This window comes from Portunus trituberculatus, chromosome 2, assembly GCF_017591435.1.
Source record: "Portunus trituberculatus isolate SZX2019 chromosome 2, ASM1759143v1, whole genome shotgun sequence".
Classification (NCBI taxonomy): Eukaryota; Metazoa; Arthropoda; class Malacostraca; order Decapoda; family Portunidae; genus Portunus; species Portunus trituberculatus.
In genome coordinates, this window is record NC_059256.1 from 6,750,886 (window position 1) to 6,775,870 (window position 24,985).

Genomic DNA, 24,985 nt, shown 5'->3' on the forward strand with positions numbered 1-24,985 from the left:
TTCTCTTTTTTACATTATTTCATTTTCCATTATCTTTTTAGCTACATAACATATTTCTAAAAGACTTATTAAAGTCTCACAGGTTTCTAAGGGTAGTTTGATGGTTCCACTCAAAGATTAACTGAATTTCTACTCTATCAATACATAAACACTCTAGAGAATAAGGCTCCTCATCTTTGTGGACTTTGAAAATTTGTGTCAAAAAACCTATATATGTAAAAGGCTCTTGTTTTAAGTCAAACAGGTTTTTAAGGGTAGTATGATGGTTCTATTGAAAGATTAACTGGATTTTTACTCTATCATTGCAATAAACACTTGTGAATAAGGTTCCTCATCTTTGTAGACTGAAAAATTCTGCCCACATCACCTATATTTTAAAAGCTCTTATTTAAGTCACATAGGTTTTTAAGGGTAGTTTGATGGTTCTCATGACAGATTAGCAGGATTTCTATACTATCAATATCATAAACACTCTTCCAAATAAGGCTCCTCATCTTTGTGGACTTTGTAAACTACTGGTCACATAACACATTTTTGAAAGACTCTTATTTAACTTAAATGAGTTTTCAAGGGTTGTTTGATGGTTCTGTTGAAAGATTAAAATGATATACTCAATCAGTACCATAAACACAATTGCAAATAAGGTTCCTAATATTTCGTTTTTAAAAGCCTGATGTTTATTTCAAATAGGTTTTCAAAATAGTTCTATAGTTCTATCCACATATTAACTGGATTTCTACTGTATCATTACTATAAACACTCTTGCGAGTAAGACTCATCTTTGTGGACTTTGAAAAATGGTGGCCACAAAACCTAAATAATAATAAAAAATAAAATTATTTAAGTCACACGAGTTTTTAAGGGTAGTTTGATAGTTTTATTCACAGCTGCGTTACTTTTCCTCCTACAATCAGACCGAGAGCGAGCTGGTGTTCTGAGTCACTTCACTTCACCACACCACCTACACAGCCGGCGTGTGCATGAGGCTCAACAAAAAGCACTGATAAATAAAACTATAAAGTTTTCATCAACGAGTCAAAGCAGAGACGAAAAATAATCGAAAATTATTACTTTTTGGTGAGAAACCGGCCATTTAGGGGTTAAGTAGATCGTAAAGACAGGAAAAAGAATAACACCAAAAGAAGGTACAATATAAAAACATAAATCTAAGAACATTTACGAAAAACACAACCTTTGATAGCAACACCTAACCACCAAACAAATCCTAAACATTTTTCCAATTTTTCCCTTAACTGCTAATATAACCAGCCACTGCAACAAGTCAAATGACACACCTGCACCTGCTGCACACTTGCTCGGCGCCACACCTGCCTGCCACACCTGTACAAGCCTGCACCACGAGCTTTGTTAGATGAGTGACACTTGACAGACAGACGGTGTGGTGGCAAGTTGGCAACACACACACACGCCGCTCACTCAGATGTAAACACAACCACGTGCTTTCTGCAACATTGGGAATAAACTAGTTACCTTTCATTCATACACAGAAAAGGTGATCAATAATTATGGAAAAGTTAGTTAGGAAAGTAAGGACGGCGTAAGTTTACATTTGAGAGAAAAGAAAAGTGTGCTGTGAAAATGTCGACATTACTCATTAAAACTCATTTCCTTGCCTTTTTTTTTTCTTTTATTTATACCATGTCTTTGGTGATTTAAAAGCTGAAAACACTAAGAAAAATATTAAAAGTTAAATACACATGCATGGATTGAATTACACACAAATTAAGAGAGAAAACTTCTATTAGTTGAGTGTTGAAGTGGTAGCCCCACCCTTCACCTGTCCCTTCCTCAACAAGTGTGGACAAGACGAGTAGCAGTGGTGTAGCCTGTGATTGCCGCGCAGGAAGTGGTAAGGTGTGAGTCAGCAGCAGCGGGCCAGCGGCACGTCAGCCTAGGACATCATCGCAGCCCTCCACAGGCGAAGCACCAACACTCACTCACCGAGGAGTCTCACGGGAACACTGCCACTGCCAGTGAGTGTTTACTGTTTACTGTTACACTTGTTACTGTGTTGTGTGGACCAAACTCTTTTGTCTGGTACACTGGTACATGCTGCTCTGTGTGTGTGTAAGGTTTTTGGGGTGGGGAAGGCTCCCACTGGGGAGGAAACCTTCTCCCGAGGTTAATACTTAGGACACGTCACACACAATTAAGGTTCACCTTTCACGGTAAAAATGCATAAGAAGTCTCCTCTCCCTTTCCCCACCTCCCTCCCCCCAGCACCAACAAGGTTGGGGGCCTGTGGGGAATCGGGGGTTTTTGGGTGGGGGAAGCCATGAGGAGATCGGAAAAATTTAAGGCCAAAAACCGCCGTTTTCAAGGAAAAATTGAAAAATTAAAAAATTCAAGAATAATTTCCACTGAAATTATCCCTCCCCAGCCCTAGCAAGTTTGGGGGCCTGTGGGAAATCGGGGGTTTTAGGGGGGGGAGGTATATTCGAGTGATGTATGAACTTTGAAAAATCTAGGGACATTTCCCCAAATGTTCGAAAATATCCCTAAATATAGGGAAGTTTTACATAAACCTTCCCCTTACAACACTAACCTAACCCTAACATAAACCTAACCTAATGTAACCTAACCTAACTAACCCCCTATAACACTAACCTAACCTAATGCCATGTAAAGGAAATGGGTCAAAGCAACAGAAGACCTCTGTGTGAATACAAAGTGGGAGAAGAGATTATATACAATGAAAAAGAGTGAAGAGACTTCAAAGACCTTGGAGTGATTACACAAGTCACCCTGACTCCAGAAAGACACATAAATGTACTATTTCCTTCAACATGCAAGACACTAACTAACCTCAGGGTGGCATTCAGTTACATGGATAAGAATATGATGAAAAGATAACAACCAGTATGATAAGAGCTAGAACAGAATATGCAGTAGTGGTGTGGTGTGGTGTGGTCACCAGACAGGCAGAAGGAGATAAAAAAAAAAAAACTAGAAAGAATCCAAAGGACTGTTACATAGATGATGCCAAAAATCTTCCCTATGAAGAAAGACTGATGGAAATGGAACTACCAACTTTGAATGATAGATGGGAAAGAGGAGACTTAATAACAATGTAAAGTTAGTAAACCATATGGAAAAGATAGACAGACAAGACCTGGTAACACTGATGGTGGATGGAGATAGACAAACAAGGGGACACTCTAAGATCAAGAAAAGTTAGTGCTCGAGAAACATTAAAAAGCTTATTTTTCCACACAGGACGGTAGACATCTGGAATGGCTAGAGTGACGAGATTGTAGCACCAGAAGGTGTGCACAAATTCAAGGAACAGTTGGATAAATGTAGACATGGAGACAAGTCACTATGAGCCCCCAGCCCCACTCTAACCCTGTAATATACAACTAGGTAAATACTTCTTGTCTGGCTAGGTTTAATGCTGGCAGCAAGAGCAGGATCAGGAGGGCCGCCATCACAACAAGAGCTGCAGGGACACGCACCTCATCCTAATATTAAGCAAAATTTTATCATCTATTACTATTATTGATCAAGTTTGTGAAAGGGGTTTACAGTCATTCTGGTCCCTAGCTCCACCGGCCCTCAGTCACTGCAGCCCTCTACCCCAGTAACTACGGCCTACCATCCTGGTCACCCCGGCCTACCATCCTGGTCATTCTGGCCACCAATTATACCACTATATGATATATATAGACAGGAATATAGTAATAGACTTTCTCTTTATTAAATAATTTTGTAGTAGAGTCATACATTACACAATTTAATAACTACAATTTAGCCTAATCCACATATGCATGCATGTAAATTGTACATAGAAATGGATAAATAATATTATTGAAAACACAGTAAAATAATTGAATGCATACATCCAATACAAATCACCAAACAAGTCTCACAACTGAATTTCTTCCGTATCAGTCAAGATGAGAATCAAATGCCATGTCTTCCCCATACATTATGAAATAATGCGAATGTAATAACAGAAAAAAAAAAGATAAACTATGAGATAAGAAAGGAAGGACGGAGGGGAGATTTTTCATTATGCAACCACTATACAGTGTTACTGCAAGTAAGGTTTACATATATGACGGTATTATTCAGCTCTAGTAAGATAAATGTTCAATATTTCTATGTGCATGAAAACACGTAAAGCACTTAAGCATTAGTATTTAATGATTTATGAGGCATCATGTCAATGCACGCTTATTTCTGAGTGCGATTCCCGACAGTATGACCTCAGGGTCACTCATGCCATAGACATCACGATGAAAAGACGCAGGAAAGTGGTGATTAAAGTACACATCTTATTTTGTAGTTTATACCAAATGTCACAGTGCCAAATTGATTGTAAGTGTATTTTATAGCTTGTGTAACATTCTGAAGGTGTTTCATACTAGTGAGTAATGTTATTTTTAGAGAAATTGAGTGAGAACTTTGTCCACATTTCCTACAGTCAAGTCAATCAAAAACAAACCACCCTGTGAGTCACTAGAGAACCTGTGCATGACCATCAGATACAATATGTCAAAAATGGAAAATAGTACTTGGTATACTGACGTACTTGTGGCCTTTGACAGTGAGCACTGTACAAAACCATGGTTCGTTGACCACAAGTTCCTGACGTATCATACAACGTTAATCATCCTGACTAATGTCAGTGTTTCACGTCCGGTGTTACCACTGGTCACACTTAAAAGCATGCTGGCGTGGACGGACTTTGGCAGAACAAGCAACACACGGAAAGGAAGCCATGGTTAGAATGGACTATACGCAGGGTTTTGATAAAAAATAAAGTCATTATGTGTTTCGAAACCTGAAAAGTATTAGGCACAATAGTGTCGATCCTGAGGTCTGCTGTAGCTCAGGGGCCAATGAAGCAGATGTACTTACTTATGGGCCAAAGTTCGATACCCGTTGACCAGGAAGTCACCAAAACTATTAAACATGTAATATCAATCCATGGGGTCAGCTGTAGCTCAGGAGGCAATAAAGCCGAATTACGATTTACGGACCATCGTTCGATACCTGCTCAGATAGTGTGAGGCTGGAGTGACGTTGGTTAAGCACAGGAGAGGCCGGAGTGACTGGGGTGGAATTAACTAAGGGCCAGAGTGACTGGGGCCAGAAGAACTAGGGCCAGAGTGACCTGTTTCGTATTAAATTCTAATTTCCACTCTTGGCTCCATTACCAGATATTGTCAGTATCTTTCTGCAATTCCATACAGTCTTCAATGTTCCTTAGTACTCTCAGAAGTTTCCATCATCCACAAATAAATTTATGTAGCTACTCACACCCTCTTGTATGTTCTTAATATATACTTGGAACATAATTGGTGCCAGCAATAAACCTTATGATCTGCCAGTGGTAACTGTGCTGCAGCTTGATGGGGTGTCTCTTATCATTGTCCTCATTTTCCTATCTGTGAAGTAGTCTGTCATCCATTTCAAGATATTTCCCTGTATTCCTTCAATGTGTTGTATTTTCCATGGGAGCCTTCTATGTGGTACTCTGTCGAAGGCCTTTTCAATGTTCAAATACAGGTAATAGTATGAAAATATGTTGAGGCCTTGGTTGAAGGCAGGATGAGTAGGACCAGCTTATCAAATTTTAGAAGATTTACTGGAAAAAAATAAATAAATAAAAAAAATATATTTGAATTTAGGAAATTAATATATTGTTGTAAATCTATTGGTGACTGATATTCTTGAAATTTTCATTAATTATGACCAAAACTTTCAAACTGGAAACTTTAATGACCTCTTCAAGTCAACAGCAAATATTCACTGTCCTCCTGGTTATTCATTGATCCCTTGGATAATCTCATAGACAGCCTGGGGGTCAATATTGACCACTTTGAGAACCCCTGAGGTAAGGTTTGGTTAGGTTAGCATGCCAGCTGTAGTGTTTGTGAGACATGTGTACAGTTTGTGATGGCCACACCACTCTTCCCTGCTCCACAGACCAGCCCACCCCAGCCAGCGTCCAGTCCACGAGGTTCCCTGCAGGACTGGCCGTGGTTTGTGCTGGTGACAGTGGTGTGGGAGTGGTGGTGGCCGTGAACCCTGGCAGCAGTATGGGTGGCCAGAGGCAGCAGCAGCAGCAGCAATCAGCCTCAGGTGTGGGGAGGCACAGGCGTGGTGGCAAGGATCATCAGGAGACAGGCAGCTCTCGCCACACAGGACAGAGTAGGTTGGAGTGCCAGCAGTGTGACAAAACTTTTACCACCAAACAACACCTCACCACACACACCCTGACACACAGTGGTGTTAGGAATTATGAGTGTGGTGAGTGTGGGAAGAAATTCACCACTAAATCTAACCTCACCACACACAGCCTGACTCACAATGGTGTTAGGAATTATGAGTGTGGTGAATGTGGGAAGAAATTTGGCAGAAAGTCTCACCTCATAACACACAGCCTGACACACAGTGGTGTTAGGAATTATGAGTGTGGTGAGTGTGGGAAGAAATTTTCCCTAATGTGTAACCTCACCAAACACAGCTTGACTCACAGTGGTGTTAAGAATTTTGAGTGTGGTGAGTGTGGAAAGAAATTTACCCAAAAGTCTCACCTCACCTCACACAGCCTGACTCACATTGGTGTTAGGAATTATGAGTGTAGTGAGTGTGGGAAGAAATTTGTCACAAAGTCTCACCTCACCAAACACAGCCTGACACACAGTGGTGTTAGGAATTATGAGTGTGGTGAGTGTGGGAAGAAATTTGGTACAAAGACTCACCTCACCACACACAGCCTGACACACAGTGGTTTTAAGAATTATGAGTGTGGTGAGTGTGGGAAGAAATTTACCCAAAAGTCTACCCTCACCACACACAGCCTGACACACAGTGGTGTTAGGAATTATGAGTGTGGTGAGTGTGGGAAGAAATTTACCAGAAAGTATACTCTCACCACACACAGCCTGACACACAGTGATGTTAGGAATTTTGAGTGTGGTGAGTGTGGGAAGAAATTTACCCAAAAGTCTTCCCTCATCACACACAGCCTGACTCACTGTGGTGTTAAAAATTATGAGTGTGGTGAGTGTGGGAAGAAATTTACTCTAAAGTCTCACCTCACCACACACAACCTGACACACAGTGGTGTTAGGAATTATGAGTGTGATGAGTGTGGCAGAAGGTTTGGAACCATTTCTCGTCTTAATCAGCACGCCTTCAGACACACTGGGTTGAGGGAGTTCAAGTGTGATGACTGTGGCAAGTGTTTCAAGACAAAGGCTGAGATTGCCAGACATGTGAAGGTCCACTTTTGAGGTGGTGTGTTGTGTGGGTGGGTGGGGCCACAGCCGTGCCTGTGGTGGCAGCTGTGTCTGTATGTGCTGTGAGGGAGTAATGAGAGCAGTAGTTGTTCTGTGTGAGGGAGTGACGGCCGCAGCAGTTGTTTTGTTGGTGGCGCAGGTGTGCCTTTCAATAAATGTGTGTGTGTGTGTGTAACATGGTGGCAAGTTGTTTTCCTTCCCTGTGTTTTGGGGCTTTCAGTTAATCAGTCTCGGTTCTTCAATAACAGGCTAAGAACACTTTATGCTGTACAGTGTTAATGCTGCCATGGCAACACTCTAGGATAAAATAAGTAGATTAATTTAAGGAATGCAATAGTTAAGGAATTTCTTGAAGTTTAGGAGTTTTTTAATATATATGAGTCTATGATTTGAACAATCTGATCCAATCACCTGCAGTAAAGGATGTCGTAAAGGTCTGAGGAACAGTGTGGACTAAACTGATTGGTACATTGGTGACATCAAAGGCCATGAGAATTGTGTTGGTCAGGTGTGGTCAAGATGAAAACGGGAAGAGCTGCACAATTAAGTGTAAACACAGATGACAATCAGCTGGGAGAGGAACACCAGTGTGGTAAGTGTGAGAGACAGGTTACTGATGACCATGAAGCAATATGAAGCAACTAAATGGTGGTTCCATATTGGGTGTGACAAGATTCCCTATCAAGTTTATGCATATATGCAGGACATCAATATTGGAACACAAGTAAGCTGGTTTTGTAGTTTGTAAGAGAGGCTGTGTAAAGCAGTTAAAAAAGGATGAATGAATTTCTAAATGAACAAAAAAAATGGTGAAATGAGAGGATGTCTTTGAATGTTTGGTGAGTGGTAATAACTATTAACCCCTTCAGTACCATGACGCCTTTACATATTTACTCTGCTTACTATTTGGTGATTCTATACAGCTTCAGAAACACATGTAGTGATTGAAATAGTGAAGACTGAGGGCTTTAATCTTCTGACTTCCATAGACCCTTCCTAATGTCGATAAAATGGCATAACTACCCAAAACTCAAGGTAAAATGTGGTCCAGTACTGAAGGAGTTAATGATGAAGTGGTGCAGGGACAAGAGAGCAGCTAAACACTGGAAAATTTTGTGGGGAGAATTAAGGCTACAGAAATTGCTTCCAAGGAGTTAACAGAGAGAATGTTGGAGAAGGCAAAAATCTTGAATGTAGGCTTGAATCTCTTGAGGATAAAGTGGCTGAAATGAAGGAGAAACTGGATGGTGATATGCCTGAAGGGTTAAACAGTCTTATGGAATATCTAATGATGGGAACTCTACACCCATGGAGGTCAGCACTATTAATACTACTGTGACTAAATACTTCTCAAGGAGGCCAGTGATGTGTGTGTGAAAGGGAGAATAACTTGGTGATTTATGGTGCACCAGAATCTCCCGCACAAGTAGTAAAGGAGAGGATTGAACATGATAAAGAATTAGTGAAGAGTGATGCGACTGTGTGAGCTGGAACATGACGATTGTAAATTCCTTGTGTTTAGACTCGGCAAAGTGAATATAGCGATGCCTGGCGGTAACGGACACTTTTGGGGGGTGAAGTGTTGTCCGTTACTGAGAGAGAGAGAGAGAGAGAGAGAGAGAGAGAGAGTGGTTTGTCTGTGAGACCCTAAAACACCCTCCTTTCCCTTTTTTAGTACTCTATTCGCTTTTAAGTAAGAACGATTCCCACACACACACACACAAAAAAAAAAAAAAAAAACAGATTCATAGATGTACATAAACATACATGCATACATATCCACACAATACAGTATACACATATATCCACAAGGGAAGTACAACTTACTCGCGTCTCTCTCTCTCTCTCTCTCTCTCTCTCTCTCTCTCTCTCTGCCACTGGACCAAATGGGAATCGGCCATGACACCAAAAGGGTTAAGCTTTATATCTTTAATTCATCTGTTCTTGCTAAGACAATTTATTATTTCTGTACATTCTTTCAATAATAATGAATAACTATCTTCTTTCGACATTGAATGTAGTCCTAGACGGATTAAAATATCATATTTTTTTTGCATTATTTAGGCGGGTTCACACGTGCCAATTTGCGACTGATATTTTGCGTACGTAGAGTGCCGACTCATCCCTTCTAGTCGGAAAGTGTTACACACAGCGACTGGAAAGTATTGACTAGTTGGCGCCTTGGTGGGAAGTGTCAACAAACAGCTCCCCGCCAAGATGTCTTCCTCCAGTGACGATGGTGAAGCTGTGGTTGCTCTTCTTTTGGCGCACTGGAAGTCAACAGAAAAGAAAGTGGCTGTGGATGCGTCCCTGGCTGAGTAGAAGGAAAGAAAGGAGCGTCTACCACACTCTAAATTAACCTCTACATTTGTCACCAGAAAACTGTTACTCTGAAGAATACTATGCACGATTGCCATCAAATTAAATCCTGACAAGTGTTCAGTCCTCACCAACAACAACACCCTGCATTGAGGGAAACACTTCTTGTAGAGTGGCACCTTTTTCCTACAGCGACGATCTACGCTATTTTTTTTTTTTTTTTATAGTGTATAATTGATTTCTTGGGTACCAGATTTTTTTTTTTTTTTTTTTCCTCACCAACTCTTAACATCTTGATCTCAGGAGACCACATTTTCAAAGATTAATTACTCCGTGACATCACTACGTAAATAAAGTCGCAAATAAACTTAACAAAACCAACATGTTGGTCTTGTTTTGCGACTGCTTTCTGCAGTCACTAGCACCGATTGAGAGTCGAAAACTTTACGTACGTAAAATATCAGTCGCAAATTGGCACGTGTGAACCCACCTTTATGCAAGCATTGCTATGCCATCTTGGGCAAAATAAATGAATATAATATTATTATTATTACTATTATTATTATTATTATTATTATTGTCACCATCATTAGTAGTGGTATTTTTATTGTTTATATTATTTTTCTTTCCTTATTACTTCTTTTCTTATTACTTTTATCATGTTATTTTCTTTCCTATTAATTTCTCTTTTGATATTTTTTTATATTACTTAATTTTATCTCTTGCTTTTCCTCCAAGTCACTTAAATTCACTTCAGCACACCTGTTTCACCACACACGCACCACATGGTCCACATCCCCAACACAGTCGGAGTTTCCATGAGACTAAAGAAACACTGATAAATAAAATGTCATAACGTTTTCATCAATTAGCCAAAGCAGAGGTGGAAAATAATAATACAAAAATAAAATAATAATATTTTTTGCTCATCTGGAAGAGGTGTTAATGAGAAACCGACCATTTAGGGGTTAAGGAAATAGCATAGATATATAATAAAAACAATAACATCAAAAGATAAAAGAAAAAAAGAAAAAAGTTAATTGAAAACCCACTAATATATATATATATATATATATATATATATATATATATATATATATATATATATATATATATATATATATATATGGATCTTTTGTTTGGAGGTCGCCACTAATTTTAACCAAATTTTCATCATTAATACAGTTTTTGGTGTTGAATACGAATGTGACATTTATTTTCTCGAGAAATGAAAGATAGTTACACAAAAAAAGGATTTAATGCGCACTACCTTGCGACGCGCATTAATTTATGCAATAGTAATCAACGGGCGCAACAATACACAGTCGGGTGTCACGCGGCACGTTTGAGACGACCCTGGACAAGATGGATGTGAACTACAACTTGCAGTGGTTATTTATACTGCATGTGTTTTAACCGAAGACGCTAACCTAACCTTACCTAACCTTACCTTACCTAACCTAACCTTACCTTACCTTACTTTACCTAAATCTGAAAAGGTTAGGTTAAGTTAGGATAGGTTAAAAGTTAGTGGCGACCTCTAAACATAAAAAAAAAAAAAACATCTACCTAAGAAAAATAAATGAATAAATGAAAATAATTAAACCTTTCACAGCAACACGTACACCCAGCTACCAAACGCGAAAAAAACTAAACATTTTTCCATTTTTCCTTAACTACTAATGTAACGAACCACTTCAACGCGTCAAATTACACACCTGCACTTGATCCACACCTGTACAGGCCATGCAGTACCAGGATTGACAGACGGCGCGGTGGCAAGTTGAGGACACAGTGACACAACGCTGCTCAGATCATCATTCACGTACGCTTCCTGCAACTATTGTAAGGAAGCTATTGTAATTGGCTTTCATTCATACACAGAAAAGGAGACGAAAAAATCATGGAAAAAGTTAGTTAGGATAGTGTTAAATATGAAATAAGAGATGAAAAGCATATTTGATGATTTTTAGACAAGTGTGCGCGGTTAGAATATTGATATTTATCATGGTATAAAAAGAAAAAAAAAAAAAAAAAAGGAAGTTGAATAAGAGACAGGCGACGCGGTATTGGTCCCCTGCTGCCCCTACCCGTCCTTACACCCAACACATTGCCGACCGCCCATAGAAAATACATGGGAAATTTCTGTCTTATGTCCATGTTTCGAGGCTGCCTACCATGTATATGACCTTAAGAGACTCGCAATAGTCGTAGCATACCGTGACACGAAGATCTAAGGTAAGTACACACCGAATGCGATGTTACGCGATGCACGCTATGCGGCGGACGGACGCTCGCTATGCTTGCTGCGTGAGTATTCATATTGGAAGCGATGCCGCTGAGCTTTGTTTTCAGACAAGGATAATACGAAATCCCAGTAATTTATTAAACTTCGACTAGAATAAGGAAAACAATGAAAATTCCAATAAACTTCCCCTAGAATCAAGCAAACACTCTAGAAAATCCCAGTAACTTGTTCAACTTCAAGTAGAATAAAGAAAACACCAATGAAAATCCCTGTAAACTTCTACTAGAATAAAAAAAAAAAAACACACACACACACCCTTAACATCCCAGCAACTTGTTAAACTTTCACTTAAATCAAGAAGTCAACTTTACAAACTGTGCAACTTGTTAACAATAATTATTCCACTCGATTCATAAACACACGGTAGAAAACTCCAACTTTCACTTGAACTACAAAAAAAAAAAAAAAAAAAAAAAAAACTTCCAAACACTAATGATCTTTACTGCACCTCTGAAAACACCCTTGAAAAAAGCAGAAAAAAATAAATACTTCCTCTAGAATCAAGAAAACACTAATGAAATTCCTTGCAACTTGTCAAACTTCCACTAGAATCAAAACATTCCACTTAGCACGCCTATACACAGACAGGGGGACTCCCTGAGTACTCAAGTGTGCGTTCGCTAACTGAGCTGTGCTTTGAAAAAATCGCCGGGTCGGCGACTGGTCAAGCTATGTGTGCGATGTAGCTGGCGTAGCGCGCGTAGCTTCCCAGCGGGTGTGAACACACCTATTGAAGATACACAGAGGCGATTGTAAGCCACGTAGCTTTGCATTGCGTGTATCGCGTGCATCGCGTAGCATCGCATTCGGTGTGTACATACCTTTAGGCGGGAAATCATACAATATAAATTAAATAATACAGTGTTTTCCAGCTTTGGTGGACTTGGGTGAGAGGTGGGAAGCAATCTTTGGGGCACACGTATAGCTGAATATATATATATATATATATATATATATATATATATATATATATATATATATATATGTGTGTGTGTGTGTGTGTGTGTGTTTCACTGTTTGATCTGCTGCAGTCTCTGACGAGACAGCCAGACGTTACCCTACGGAACGAGCTCAGAGCTCAATATTTCCGATCTTGGGATAGGTCTGAGACCAGGCACACACCACACACCGGGACAACAAGGTCACAACTCCTCCATTTACATCCCGTACCTACTCACTGCTAGGTGAACACTGAACAGGGGACACACCCAAATATCTCCACCCGGCCGGGGAATCGAACCCAGGTCCTCTGGCTTGTGAAGCCAACGCTCTAACCACTGAGCTACCGGGCGTGTGTGTGTGTGTGTGTGTGTGTGTGTGCATTTAAATGAAGGTTGATTTTTCTTGGTATAGCAATTACTTAACACATCAGATACGCTCTCTCTCTCTCTCTCTCTCTCTCTCTCTGAGATATACATTAATTAGTACTCTCTCTCTCTCTCTCTCTCTCTCTCTGAGATATACATTAATTAGTACTCTCTCTCTCTCTCTCTCTCTCTCTCTCTCTCTCTCTCTCTCTCAAAAGTATTTGTAGCCTAATCTGAGCCTCATTGCCACCCTGTCATGTGATGCAGTGTGTCTCCCGTTGGTGTAAGCACAGCTCTGGGAGACACGTGCATAGTGAAGACTAGTGCTACTGCCCCTATGGCAACAAAGCTCCAACTGATCACTAATGCTACTTTGTACAAAGTCCTTAATGTTACTCTTAACATAACCCAGAGTGTACTCAGTGCCAGGGTCCACTGTGTCATCTTGTAGGGCACACTGAGCAAGGTGGCCTGCTTTTTCATTTAAAGGGATATCCACGAGAGGGTATCCAGATGAAATGGACCGTGGCACCGGCACCTTCTAGGCCTAGGGCGTAGATGAGATCAAGACACGTAACTAGATCACAGTCCATGGGGGAGGTGGATTGAAGGGCGTACAATGCAACCTGACTGTCAATAAAGAAATATACATTCTTATGGAGAGGCGCCACAATGTGGAGCGCCTCCAGTACAGCATACAGTTCTGCTCTAGTGGAAGACATGGGTGGAGGGAGCCGCCTGGAAACCTCCGTGTCAGTGTAGAGACTGGCAGAGATGTAGTCACGGATGAACAGCCCACATCCAGACCTGCTGCCATTGACTGACCCATCACAATAAACATGAACAGCCTGAATGTGTGGGTACTTGGACAATTTAGTCATGAACATGTCTTGCAGCACATGAGGGAGCCAGTCCCTCTTGGGCTGATGCAGTGAGTGAATATCAACACTTGACACGGTGAGGGTTCCAGGCGGGTTGCAGCGGTGACATAAAAACGTTAATACAAGTCTCGGCTACACCTACACTTGTCCGTACTCCCAAGATCTTCCTGAGGTATGGTGTTGTAGGAGTGCGAGGATCATGATACAGGGTTGGCAAGGCCCATCCTCCTCCTTTGTTGTAATTATTTATCAATTCAACAATAAATGTATCAATCAATCATCAATCTCTCTCTCTCTCTCTCTCTCTCTTTAGAATTATGTGTGATTTCATGTCACTGCAGGGCATTGGAAAAAAAAAAAAAACAATCACTGAAATTTTACTTTACTGCTTATTTCTTGCCATGTAGTAAACGGAAAAAAAATCTTTTAACCATAATTTCTCGCGGAAGCGGCCAGCTGTATTTCTTTCAATATTATAACTATTTCGTATCAACACCATTAATTATATAAGTCTACATAACATATTTAGAAAACTATATTGTGGTTTACATAAGTCAAACCATCAATTCATTCTTAGTTTTCCTCTAGTCTAGTAATGAAAAAGAAAGTGGCAATTTCCCGTTGCTTAACAGGAGAGCACAATGCTTTGGGTGTAGGACTAATCATAAGCTCCGCCCACTGGCTTCACTTTTTCAGTACAGCGAGATAGGCGCGTACTATCTTCAATCTAACATCCCTGATATTTATTGATGAAGACTCATTCCCTTCCGTGATTTGTGATATGAAGACAGGAAAAACATATTAAAAGCTAAAAAGCAATGTTTGGTTTGAATTAGATGAGAGATAGCGAGAAAATTTTCTGGTTGAATATTGAACTGCTGCACCCAAGGAGGTTGGATGTCCTTGGTACGCAGGGTCACAGGCTCTGCTTGCCTCCGCTCACCGCAGCGGCGCACCTCCGGCCTCCACCCGACCTGGTACTGGTAGTGGTGGCGGTGGTTCTGTGAACAGTGCACAGTAAACAGTACCCACCGGTCCCCTGCTGGTGTCCATCTCCACCCTTCACCTGTGCCTTCCTCAACAAGTGTGGACAAGAAAAGTGGCAGTGGTGTAGCCTGTGATTGCCGCGCGGGAGGTAGGAAGGCGTGATTCAGCTGCAGCGGGCCAGCGGCACGTCAGCCAAGGCCATCATCGCAGCCCTCCACAGGAGAAGCACCAACACTCACTGCCAGTGAGTGTCTACTGTTTACTGTTACACGTTTCTGTGTTGTGTGGACCAAACTCTTTTGTCTGGTACATTGGTACATGCTGCTCTGTGTGTGGTGGGGGGCGGAGGGATATGGAGATAAGCTCCCACTGGTGAGTTAATCTTAGCCTCTCTCTTCACCCGAGGTTAACACTTCGGGCACGTCGGATAAAATTAAAGTTCAGCTTCCAGAAACTTGCTGAATAATAGAAAAAATAATTAAATAAAATATTGGTTAAAATTAGGAGGAGCTGCGTGTCCCTGAAGCTCTTGTGATGGCAGCCATTCTGATCCTGCTCTTGCTGCCAGCACCTAACCTAGCCAAACAAGAAGTGAGGTGTAGGTAAAAGCAAGGCTTCCCACAATTTGTAGCGTGTCGACCCCCAGTTAAGTTTCATATTTTCTGTCGATGTTATAGCTGCCTAACTTTTTTTGTTCAACAGCAAAAATAAAAAAAAAATAAAAAATGAAAATAACAATACAAAAATCAATATGATTACTGGGCTTAATAGCCATTATGGCATCATTAATTTGTAGTTGACATGCTGCATGATGGGAAAAAAAAATTAAGAAAATACATTCAGGCCTTTGTTGAACTAATTAAATTTCTGAAGATTTACTGAAAAAAATAAACAATGATCTGAATTGAGGAAATTGATATGTTTTTGTAAGTCTATTGGAGGCTTGTATTCTACAGATTTTCATTAATTATGACCAAAACTTTCAAACCCAAAGCTTTATTGATTCTTACTTAGATTTCATAGCTAGATGAGGCCAGAGTCCCATCTAAAAGCAGATGAAACCTCCAACCAGGACTACGTTTGAAGACTTGTTGGATGGCGTAGGGTTGGCTAATATGGTTTCATCTAGACTCCATAGAAACACTTCACACAGACTTCTATAGAGTACTGGAGGGTCTGTGCATAAAGTCGCACAGCACATAAATAGAGAGTGGAAGTGACAAGGCAAAGTTAAAATTCTCTCGCCATTACCTTTATACTGTTCTGTGCACGACAAAGAGCACGCAATGTGTTTTCCACAATAACCATGATAAGATCCGCCCTAAGCAAAACAACCTTTAATTGAGTACAACTTTACTAATGCAGAGATATGTTCAGAGTAACTCAAGTCTCTGAAACCAGATATCAACTTTGTCCACTTTCACTGTACTTCCTCCAACAATCTAAGATCACCATGGTAGCTTGTGTTCCACACAACAGACAAGTAGTCCAGGATTGGTCATATATGGGTAACAAATACATCTCTCATAAATTCAGGGGAGCGACACACTGCCTTTTAGAATGTCAAACCCCACCCAACTTGCCTTCAATGCAGTTTCTCTTAGATGGAAGTTAAGTTCATGATCTACCCATATACCCTGATCCCTATGCATTTGCTTGAGTGGAATTTGTTGAGTACCATTAAGATATGGAAATGAATCAGGTGCATTATGGAACTGTCTACAAATTCAAAGTATGACACATTTCTCAACAGAAAATGACAAATCCCATGAAAGATTGGTCTCAAGAAATTTGTTACATCTCTCTGTATTAAATAATGCCTTAGTTTATAATCAGCTTTAGCAAATATTCACTGACCCCTGGTTATTCATCACCCCTTGGATAACCTCATAGACAGCCTGGGGGTCAATATTGACCACTTTGAGAATCCTGAGGCAAGGTTTGGTTAGGTTAGCATGCCAGCTGTAGTGTTTGTGAGACGTGTGTACAGTTTGTGATGGCCACACCACTCTTCCCTGCCCCACAGACCAGCCCAGCCCAGCCAGCGTCCAGTCTGCTGCCACCGCCACCCCCACTGATGGCTGCCTGGCTGTCTGCCCTTTCCGAGGCTCCCTACATGGGCAACCAGTGGCAGCAGCAGCAGCAGCAGTCAGCCTCAGGTGTGGGGAGGCACAGGTGTGGTGGCAAAGATCACCAGGAGACAGGCAGCTCTGGCCACACAGGAGAGAGCAGGTTTGAGTGCCAGCAGTGTGAAGAAACTTTTACCACCAAACAATGCCTCACCACACACAGCCTGACACACAGTGGTGTTAGGAATTATGAGTGTGGTGAGTGTGGGAAGAAATTTAACCAAAAGTCTCACCTCACCACACACAGCCTGACACACAGTGATGTTAAGAATTATGAGTGTGGTGACTGTGGGAAGAAATTTGCCCAAAAGACTTATCTCAACAGACACAGCCTGATACACAGTGGTGTTAGGAATTATGAATGTGGTGAGTGTGGGAGGAAATTTACCCAAAAGTCTCACCTCACCACACACAGCCTGACTCACAGTGGTGTTAGAAATTATGAATGTGGTGTGTGTGGGAAGAAATTTACCGTAAAGGGTAACCTCACCACACATTGGCTGACACACAGTGGTATTAGGAATTATGAGTGTGGTGAGTGCGGGAAGAAATTTACCCAAAAGGGTAACCTCACCACACATAGGCTGACACACAGTAGTGTTAGGAATTATGAGTGTGGTGAGTGTGGGAAGAAATTTACCCAAAGGTCTAACCTCATCAAACACAGGATGACACACAGTGGAGTTAGGAATTATGAGTGTGGTGAGTGTGGTAAGAAATTTAGCCAGAGGTCTCACCTCACCAAACACAGCCTGACACACAGTGGTGTTAGGAATGATGAGTGTGGTGAGTGTAAGAAGAAATTTACCCAAAAGTCTCACCTCACCACACACAGCCTGACACACAGTGGTGTTAGGAATCATGAGTGTGGTGAGTGTGGGAAGAAATTTACCCTAAATGGTAACCTCTCCACACAGCCTGACACACAGTGGTGTTAGGAATTATGAGTGTGGCAAAAGGTTTCCTACCATTTCTCGTCTTAATCAACACACCTTCAGACACACTGGGTTGAGGGAGTTCAAGTGTGATGACTGTGGCAAGTGTTGAATTCAAGACAAAGGTTGAGATTGCCAGACATGTGAAGGTCCACTTTTGAGGTGGTGTGTTGTGTGGGTGGGTGGGGCCACAGCCGTGCCTGTGGTGGCGGTTGTGTCTGTGTGTGCTGTGAGGGAGTAATGAGAGCAGCAGTTGTTCTGTGTGAGGAGTGACGGCCGCAGCAATTGTTTTGTTGGTGGCGTAGGTGTGCCTTTCAATAAATGTGTGTGTGTGTGTAACATGGTGGCAAGTTGTTTTCCTTCCCTGGTGTTTTCAGTTAATTAGTCTCAGTTCGTCACTGACAGGCTAAAAACACATCACACTTTACAATTTTAATACTGCCATGATGACACACTCCAAGACAAACTAAACAGGTAAATTAAAGCAATACAGTAAGCCAGGAAATGTGCATAAAAAAAATAATAACAACAAAACAACTTATAAACTAGGAATAGTGAAGTTGTTTTGAGAAATGTTTGTTTTATATATACAAGAGTGGTTTGGTTGAAGGTAAGAAAAAAATAAATAAGGCCCAACAATGTGCAATAAACAATCTGTTTCTGTACAACATATAGGATTGAAAGGATATTGAACTTAAGAAAGACTGAATAAGACAGGCCACACATGCAAACTTGGAATATTCCTTAAAAAATATTCCTGGGAATGGCAACGTCTAGGAAATCAAACTACTAATGTAACCAGCCACTGCAACACATCAGATTACACACCTGCACTCTGCTGGGTGCCACACCTGTACAAGCCTGCACCATGCGCTTTGTTTGGAGAGGATTGACAGACGGTCACCACAGACGCCGCGCTGATGGAAGCAATCACGTGCTTTGCTTTCTGTAGAAGAGGCAGTTTGGGCAGGTGTGAGCCGTGCGGCCCGTGCCTCTGATCGTGAGTCCCGACACTGAAGTCTAGTGATGGGCGAACCGAGTACTTTCTGCAAACCGAGTATTTCGGTATTGATTACACTGTGAAACCGAGTACGAAATGATTACTTTTCACTAACCTAACTTAACGTAAGGAAGAGAATCGTGTAAGAAAACTAATCTCTTGGTGTAGTTAAACTGAGGTTTTTAACTTCTGTACAAGGTAGGCCGTATATCATGAGACCATGTTTCACTTGACTGTCAATGTTATTATAATATGAGAATGTGAATTATGTGCATGCACTTATAGTTGACTTTAGCAGATAATTTCTTTCTTGATATAACTAAAATGGAGAAACATAATAGTATAATGAATATAGAATGCCAGAAGCTTATCATAGCGGGGCTCAGCGTCACGGGTCTCCACCCTCCCTGCCTCTACCTCCTTACTCCTCCTCCTCTCTTCCTATAACTCCTTACCCCTCCTCCATCCACTTCCCTCTCATTCCTTTCTCTCTCTCTCTCTCTCTCTCTCTCTCTCTCTCTCTCTCTCTCTCTCTCCTTTTCCTAAGTCATGTCATATTACTTGACCCTGTTTTATTCCACTTCGACCAATAGAGTTCGCCCCTTCACTTTCCTTCCAATCTCCCCATTGATGAGAGAGAGAGAGAGAGAGAGAGAGAGAAAGAGAGAGAGAGAGATGTCCGTCACCCCACCTCCATCTCTCTCTCTCTCTCTCTCTCTCTCTCTCTCTCTCGTGTGTGTTTTTTTTTTTTATTGTGGGTAACGTCTCTACCCGTCTTTATTAGGCATCACAAGGTGTGAAGGCAGCTGCCCCCGCCTTGCCGCAGCCTGCTGTGACGTAGTACAACCTCTGTGTGTGTGTGTGTGTCAGGGAGACGGCTGGCTGATATGATGCTAACGCTGCCAACGGAAACTGCGAAACTGGCTAACTGCCTAGTTTACCGTGAGTCACGGTAAACTGGCCAGCCGCCGGGCTGACTACGGCAGGGTTGCCAGACACTACACATGAAAAAAGGACAGACCTGCTTTAAAAAGGACATTTGCCTCCAAAAAAGGACAGCACAACAAAAAGTGTGTGTATTATATATATATATATATATATATATATATATATATATATATATATATATATATATATATATATATATATATATATATATATGTGTGTGTGTGTGTGTGTGTGTGTGTGTGTGTGTGTGTGTGTGTGTGTGTTTAAGGTATGTGTTTAAAAGTGTATAACAGCAGAGAGAGAGAGAGAGAGAGAGAGAGAGAGAGAGAGAGAACCTGCAGGGTTATATGAAATTTAGCAACATTTAGGCTAGGCTGGGAGGCTGGGAGTGGGAGCGCTTTTTTAAGGGAGTTGCCGGTTGCTTATTATAGTTACCAGTCTGCGATCCCACAGAAAAATCATAAGTTTATAATATGCTCGATTTATTTTTATATAACACAAGAACAAATATGATAAAACAATAAAAAGATAGGAAGTTGCAGAAACAAATTTATTGACTGCGTGTTTGAAGGTTTGACCGGATCCGTGGTTCACAATGAAAAATAAATAAATAAATAAATTTTGCTGAAAAAAGGACAGAAAAGGACAGATTTTGACTGTCCTTTTTTACAAGAAAACTTAAGGACAAACAGGCTCAAAAGGACAGACTGTCCTTAAAAGGACAAACATGGCAACCCTGGTTCACTACGGGTTCCGACCACTATGAGCGGAAGCGTTTGGCAACAATGTTAAAAATATACTCATATGTGTATATATTTATGTATGTATGTACGGTATGCATGTATGTATGTATGTATGCATTTCACGAAGCAGTTTTCCTACCAGTATTTCAAACAAAAGTGACATCTGCCATCCTTTTTTAAGTGGTACCTAGTTGTCATTAGCTACAGGTGCCTCTGACGCATGGTACAATAACGATCAAAAAGTTATTATACCATGCCTCTGACGTATCAGCATGCCTGCGATCCACACTCCACCTTCCCGTCTGTCCCCACTCCGTCCCTCCCCATGTTCCTCATATCTCCGCCTCCACCCCTCTCCCACCCTCTCTATCTATCTCTCGCGCCGCTCCGCTCAGTACCTATCAGCTGAGACACTCGCCTATTTATTCTTTATTCTTTAGTCTGTCTCCATTCCACCTAATATTTTTCCAGCCATGGATTGCTGTGTGAGCCTGGAAAGCTTGTATCCCGGAGTAACAGTTTGTAAGCTCTCAGCCCAGAAACTACGGCAAATGGATTAATTAGTGCCTTTAAGCGTTTCTCAAGAACTGAACGAGATTATTACACACCAATAGTTAACTGCTGTGTGTGTGTGTGTGTGTGTGTGTGTGTGTGTGTGTGTGTGTGAGAGAGAGAGAGAGAGAGAGAGAGAGAGAGAGAGAGAGAGAGAGAGGTCTCTAAGGCGTCCAGAATTTTAATGGCCACAGTTTTCACTATTTTAATACCCCACATGAGTTTCTGAAGCTGTATAAAGTCGTCAAATAGTTAGGCACAATGGATATGGAAACGCGTCATGGTACAGAAGGGATTAAGACAGTTTGGGATATTACATTACCTTCACTTGGCACTTGGAGCGAGGGAGGAGAGGCAAGGCAAGAACGCAACACGCAAGCCAGCCAGCCAGGGAGACACGGAGACCCCAGTGAACTATGAGTGAGGTAGAGACGAGACGGGAGAGCTAAACTAGTGGAGTGGGTAGTGAGGCGACCACTGTAGCTTGGTTCACCTGGGGAGCGTTGCCCAGGTAACCAACACACACACACACACACACGTACTTACTATCTGGAAGCTTTACCAAATCTCTCCACTCATTACTCCGACTTTCTCATCTGTCTGTTGTGAAGAGCTAAGAGGAATGTTGAATTAGGATTATGAGAGAGAGAGAGAGAGAGAGAGAGAGAGAGAGAGAGAGAGAGAGAGAGAGAGAGAGAGAGAGAGCTATTCCATTCACGTGCAGCGATACAAGTGGAAATATGTAATAGGTGAAAACAATTTGATGTGTAGGCATTGTTTTCAGTAAGATCTCAAGCACACACAGTGACTTGCATACACTTATTCATTGGGGTTAACTAGTATCAAAGCTATTTAGGGTGTGCGTTGCCGTAACCCTTCAGTACCAGGACGCGTTTCCTATGCATTCTGCTATTTGGTGATTTTATACAGCTTCAGAAACTTATGTGGGGGATTAAAATAGTGAAGACTCCAGCCATTAATCTTCTGACCTCCATAGACCCTTCCTAATGTCAATAAAATCGCCTAATCAAACCCAAAAATCAAGGTAAAAGAATTGCGAGGAACCTTGATTTGTTCTCGCCAGCCACTCCACGAACGACGATGGAAAGTGGAAACATGTCGGGTGAAAACAAGGCGCTGTGTTGTTACTGTTGTCGTCCATAAACTCTCAATCTATCTCTGTGGGCACTGTTGTCATTAAGATCTCCAGCACTGAATTACCGCCATGCACTCAGTTATGGGCGTCTGAGTGAGTCGAGTCTAATCCCTTAAGTGGCATTTTACGATAGTTTGTGTGTGATTAGATGATTTTGCTTACAATAAGAAGGGTCTACGGTGTCAGAGATTAATGGCCAGTTTTCACTATTTTAATCCCACATAAGTTTGTGAAGCTGTATAAAATCATTGAGTAATAGCCAGAATAAATATGAAAACACGTCATGTTACTGCAGGGGTTAACACGGCGGGGCGAGGCGAGGCGATAGAGGCACCTTGCTTTGCTCCGGGCTATGTGTTTCCTACATATCATAGCTTCCCCTTGCTCAATAAGCGCTAAGAATAGGACACATTTCGCTATACGCTATTACTTGCAGTTTGTGTTGACAGACTAGGATAATAAAGAGGACGCCAGAGATGAAACGTATACAGAACGGTGAAATAACGACACACACACACACACACACACACACACACACACACACAGTCTGAGTCCTATCCGAAGATCTGTCTATGTGCTCTGAGCTTGTTCCGTAATGGGAAGGCTGGCTGGGTGACTACCAGGCGACCATAGTGAATCACACACACACACACACACACACACACACACACACACACACACACTAAGTACCATGAAAGAAAAGGACACACACACACACACACACACACACACACACACAGCCACCTCCCCCTCAAACACCCTCCAGCTGGGAGCTGGGTGTCAGTGGTTCCAGCTGGTGGGCTCCCTCATAACGAAAGATAAGGCAACACACACACACACACACACACACACACACACACACACAAGTACCATGAAAGAACACACACACACACACACACAGCCACCTCCCCCTCAAACACCCTCCAGCTGGGAGCTGGGTGTCAGTGGTTCCAGCTGGTGGGCTCCCTCATAACGAAAGATAAAGGCAACACACACACACACACACACACACACACACACACAGTCCTATCCGAAGATCGCTCTATGAGCTCTGAGCTTGCTCCGTAATGGGAAGGCTGGCTGGGTGACTACCGGGCGACCATAGTGAATTACACACACACACACACACACACACACACACACACTAAGTACCATGAAAGAAAATGACACACACACACACACACACCACCTTCCTCCAACACCCTCCAGCTGGGAGCTGGGTGTCAGTGGTTCCAGCTGGTGGGCTCCTCATAACGAAAGATAAGGCAACACACACACACACACACACACACACACACACACACACACACACACACACACACACACACACACACACACACACACACACACACACCACACACCCACACACACCTCGGGCCTGGAGCCAGGTATCGGCCTGGGTCCAGCCGGGGTGGGGGTCGGCCTCCTTGATGACGTCACATATATTCGTTACGCAAATCATTTTGAAAATGAGGATTCCCAAAAAGGCAGCTGGACACGAATGTTATAAAAATTCTGACTCGTTATCAATCGAAACTAACTTCTAAAATACAAAAACATTGCCGAGAAAAGGAATAATAAAAATAGCTCAAAAATATACTAAATAAAGTATTAGAACTTCGACTTGCTTAAACACAATTTCAAAGCCCACCAATTTCATTCAACTGAATCGATAACGTTTTTCAAAAATTATGACTATCATTTCGATATATCAAAACCTGGCAACTCGCCCTATTAGAAAAATAATATTTAAAAATGACGTTGTTTACAATATTAACAGGACTACATATCATTCTTAAAGTCCACATCTTTAACTTCTCAGGAGCCTTGCACACTTTTCTCATGATAAACCATCTTTTGAAAACACAAACACTTCGCTACAACCTCAAATAAAAAATCACAGATAGCGGAGGTAAAAATTTTACCGTATCTTGGCCCTCCCATTCAAGTCATAAACACCCTCTACATCACCGTACTTCACTCAACTCAAGCATGGAAGACACGTAAAACACTGCGAACTATCATTAGAAACCCTTAAAAGGCACTTGTGACTCGAAATAAATGAATTGAGACAAATACAAATAATAGTGGAAGTCGAGCATCTGGGACCGGCATTTTGGGCGGGAGCTGGTAATGACGTGACGTCATGGGTAGGCCCGCTTCTTCTCACTGAGCCTCCATAGCACACAAATCAGGTAATTGCGGATATATCTCAACAACTGACATGAAACATTAGGCCTATGGCTCCATTTTGTGACCTGTCTGGCCTGTAATGAGTGAGAGATGAGGCAGATAATGGCTGAGAGAGAGGCGGCGGGTCAGGGGATCGGTTTGTTTACGTTTTCAAGATTTGAATTATTTGGTTTTTATAAGTATGTGCAGGTGTTAGTTCACTGATATGTTGTCCTGGAGGTTACCAACGTTAGGTTATGACATGGCACCACCG

General features: G+C 41.7%; 2 protein-coding genes across 4 annotated transcripts; both read left to right on the forward strand.

Annotated features, from left to right (window-relative positions):
* Positions 1–1,755: 1,755 nt before the first annotated feature.
* On the forward strand, positions 1,756–7,910 carry LOC123506545 (zinc finger protein 157-like). Its single transcript, XM_045258722.1, has 3 exons — positions 1,756–1,994; positions 5,956–6,663; positions 7,783–7,910. Exons 2-3 carry the CDS (start codon positions 6,069–6,071, stop codon positions 7,908–7,910), a joined length of 723 nt encoding a protein of 240 aa, XP_045114657.1. The 5' UTR covers positions 1,756–1,994; positions 5,956–6,068.
* A 6,861-nt stretch (positions 7,911–14,771) lies between these two features.
* LOC123504063 (zinc finger protein 256-like) lies at positions 14,772–18,486 on the forward strand. Of its 3 annotated transcripts, none has more exons than XM_045254352.1 (2): positions 14,772–15,316; positions 17,100–18,486. In XM_045254352.1, the coding sequence occupies exon 2, from the start codon at positions 17,154–17,156 to the stop codon at positions 18,141–18,143; it is 990 nt and encodes a 329-aa protein (XP_045110287.1). In that variant the 5' UTR covers positions 14,772–15,316; positions 17,100–17,153; the 3' UTR covers positions 18,144–18,486. The 3 variants fall into 3 exon arrangements, with proteins under 3 accessions (XP_045110287.1, XP_045110277.1, XP_045110271.1); XM_045254342.1 differs by having other exon boundaries at positions 14,776–15,320; positions 17,103–18,486; XM_045254336.1 differs by lacking the exon at positions 14,772–15,316 and adding an exon at positions 15,321–15,448 and having other exon boundaries at positions 17,103–18,486.
* The last annotated feature ends 6,499 nt before the right edge of the window (positions 18,487–24,985 follow it).

Coding starts and splice junctions, on each gene's coding strand:
- LOC123506545 (XM_045258722.1), top strand. CDS start 6,069: ATGGGTGGCCAGAGGCAGCAGCAGCAGCAGCAATCAGCCTCAGGTGTG. Junction 6,664..7,782: donor GTCTCACCTCACCAAACACA/GCCTGACACACA, acceptor TGTGTTGGTCAG/GTGTGGTCAAGATGAAAACG.
- LOC123504063 (XM_045254336.1), top strand. CDS start 15,395: ATGCTGCTCTGTGTGTGGTGGGGGGCGGAGGGATATGGAGATAAGCTC. Junction 15,449..17,102: donor ATGGAGATAAGCTCCCACTG/GTGAGTTAATCT, acceptor CCTGCCCCACAG/ACCAGCCCAGCCCAGCCAGC.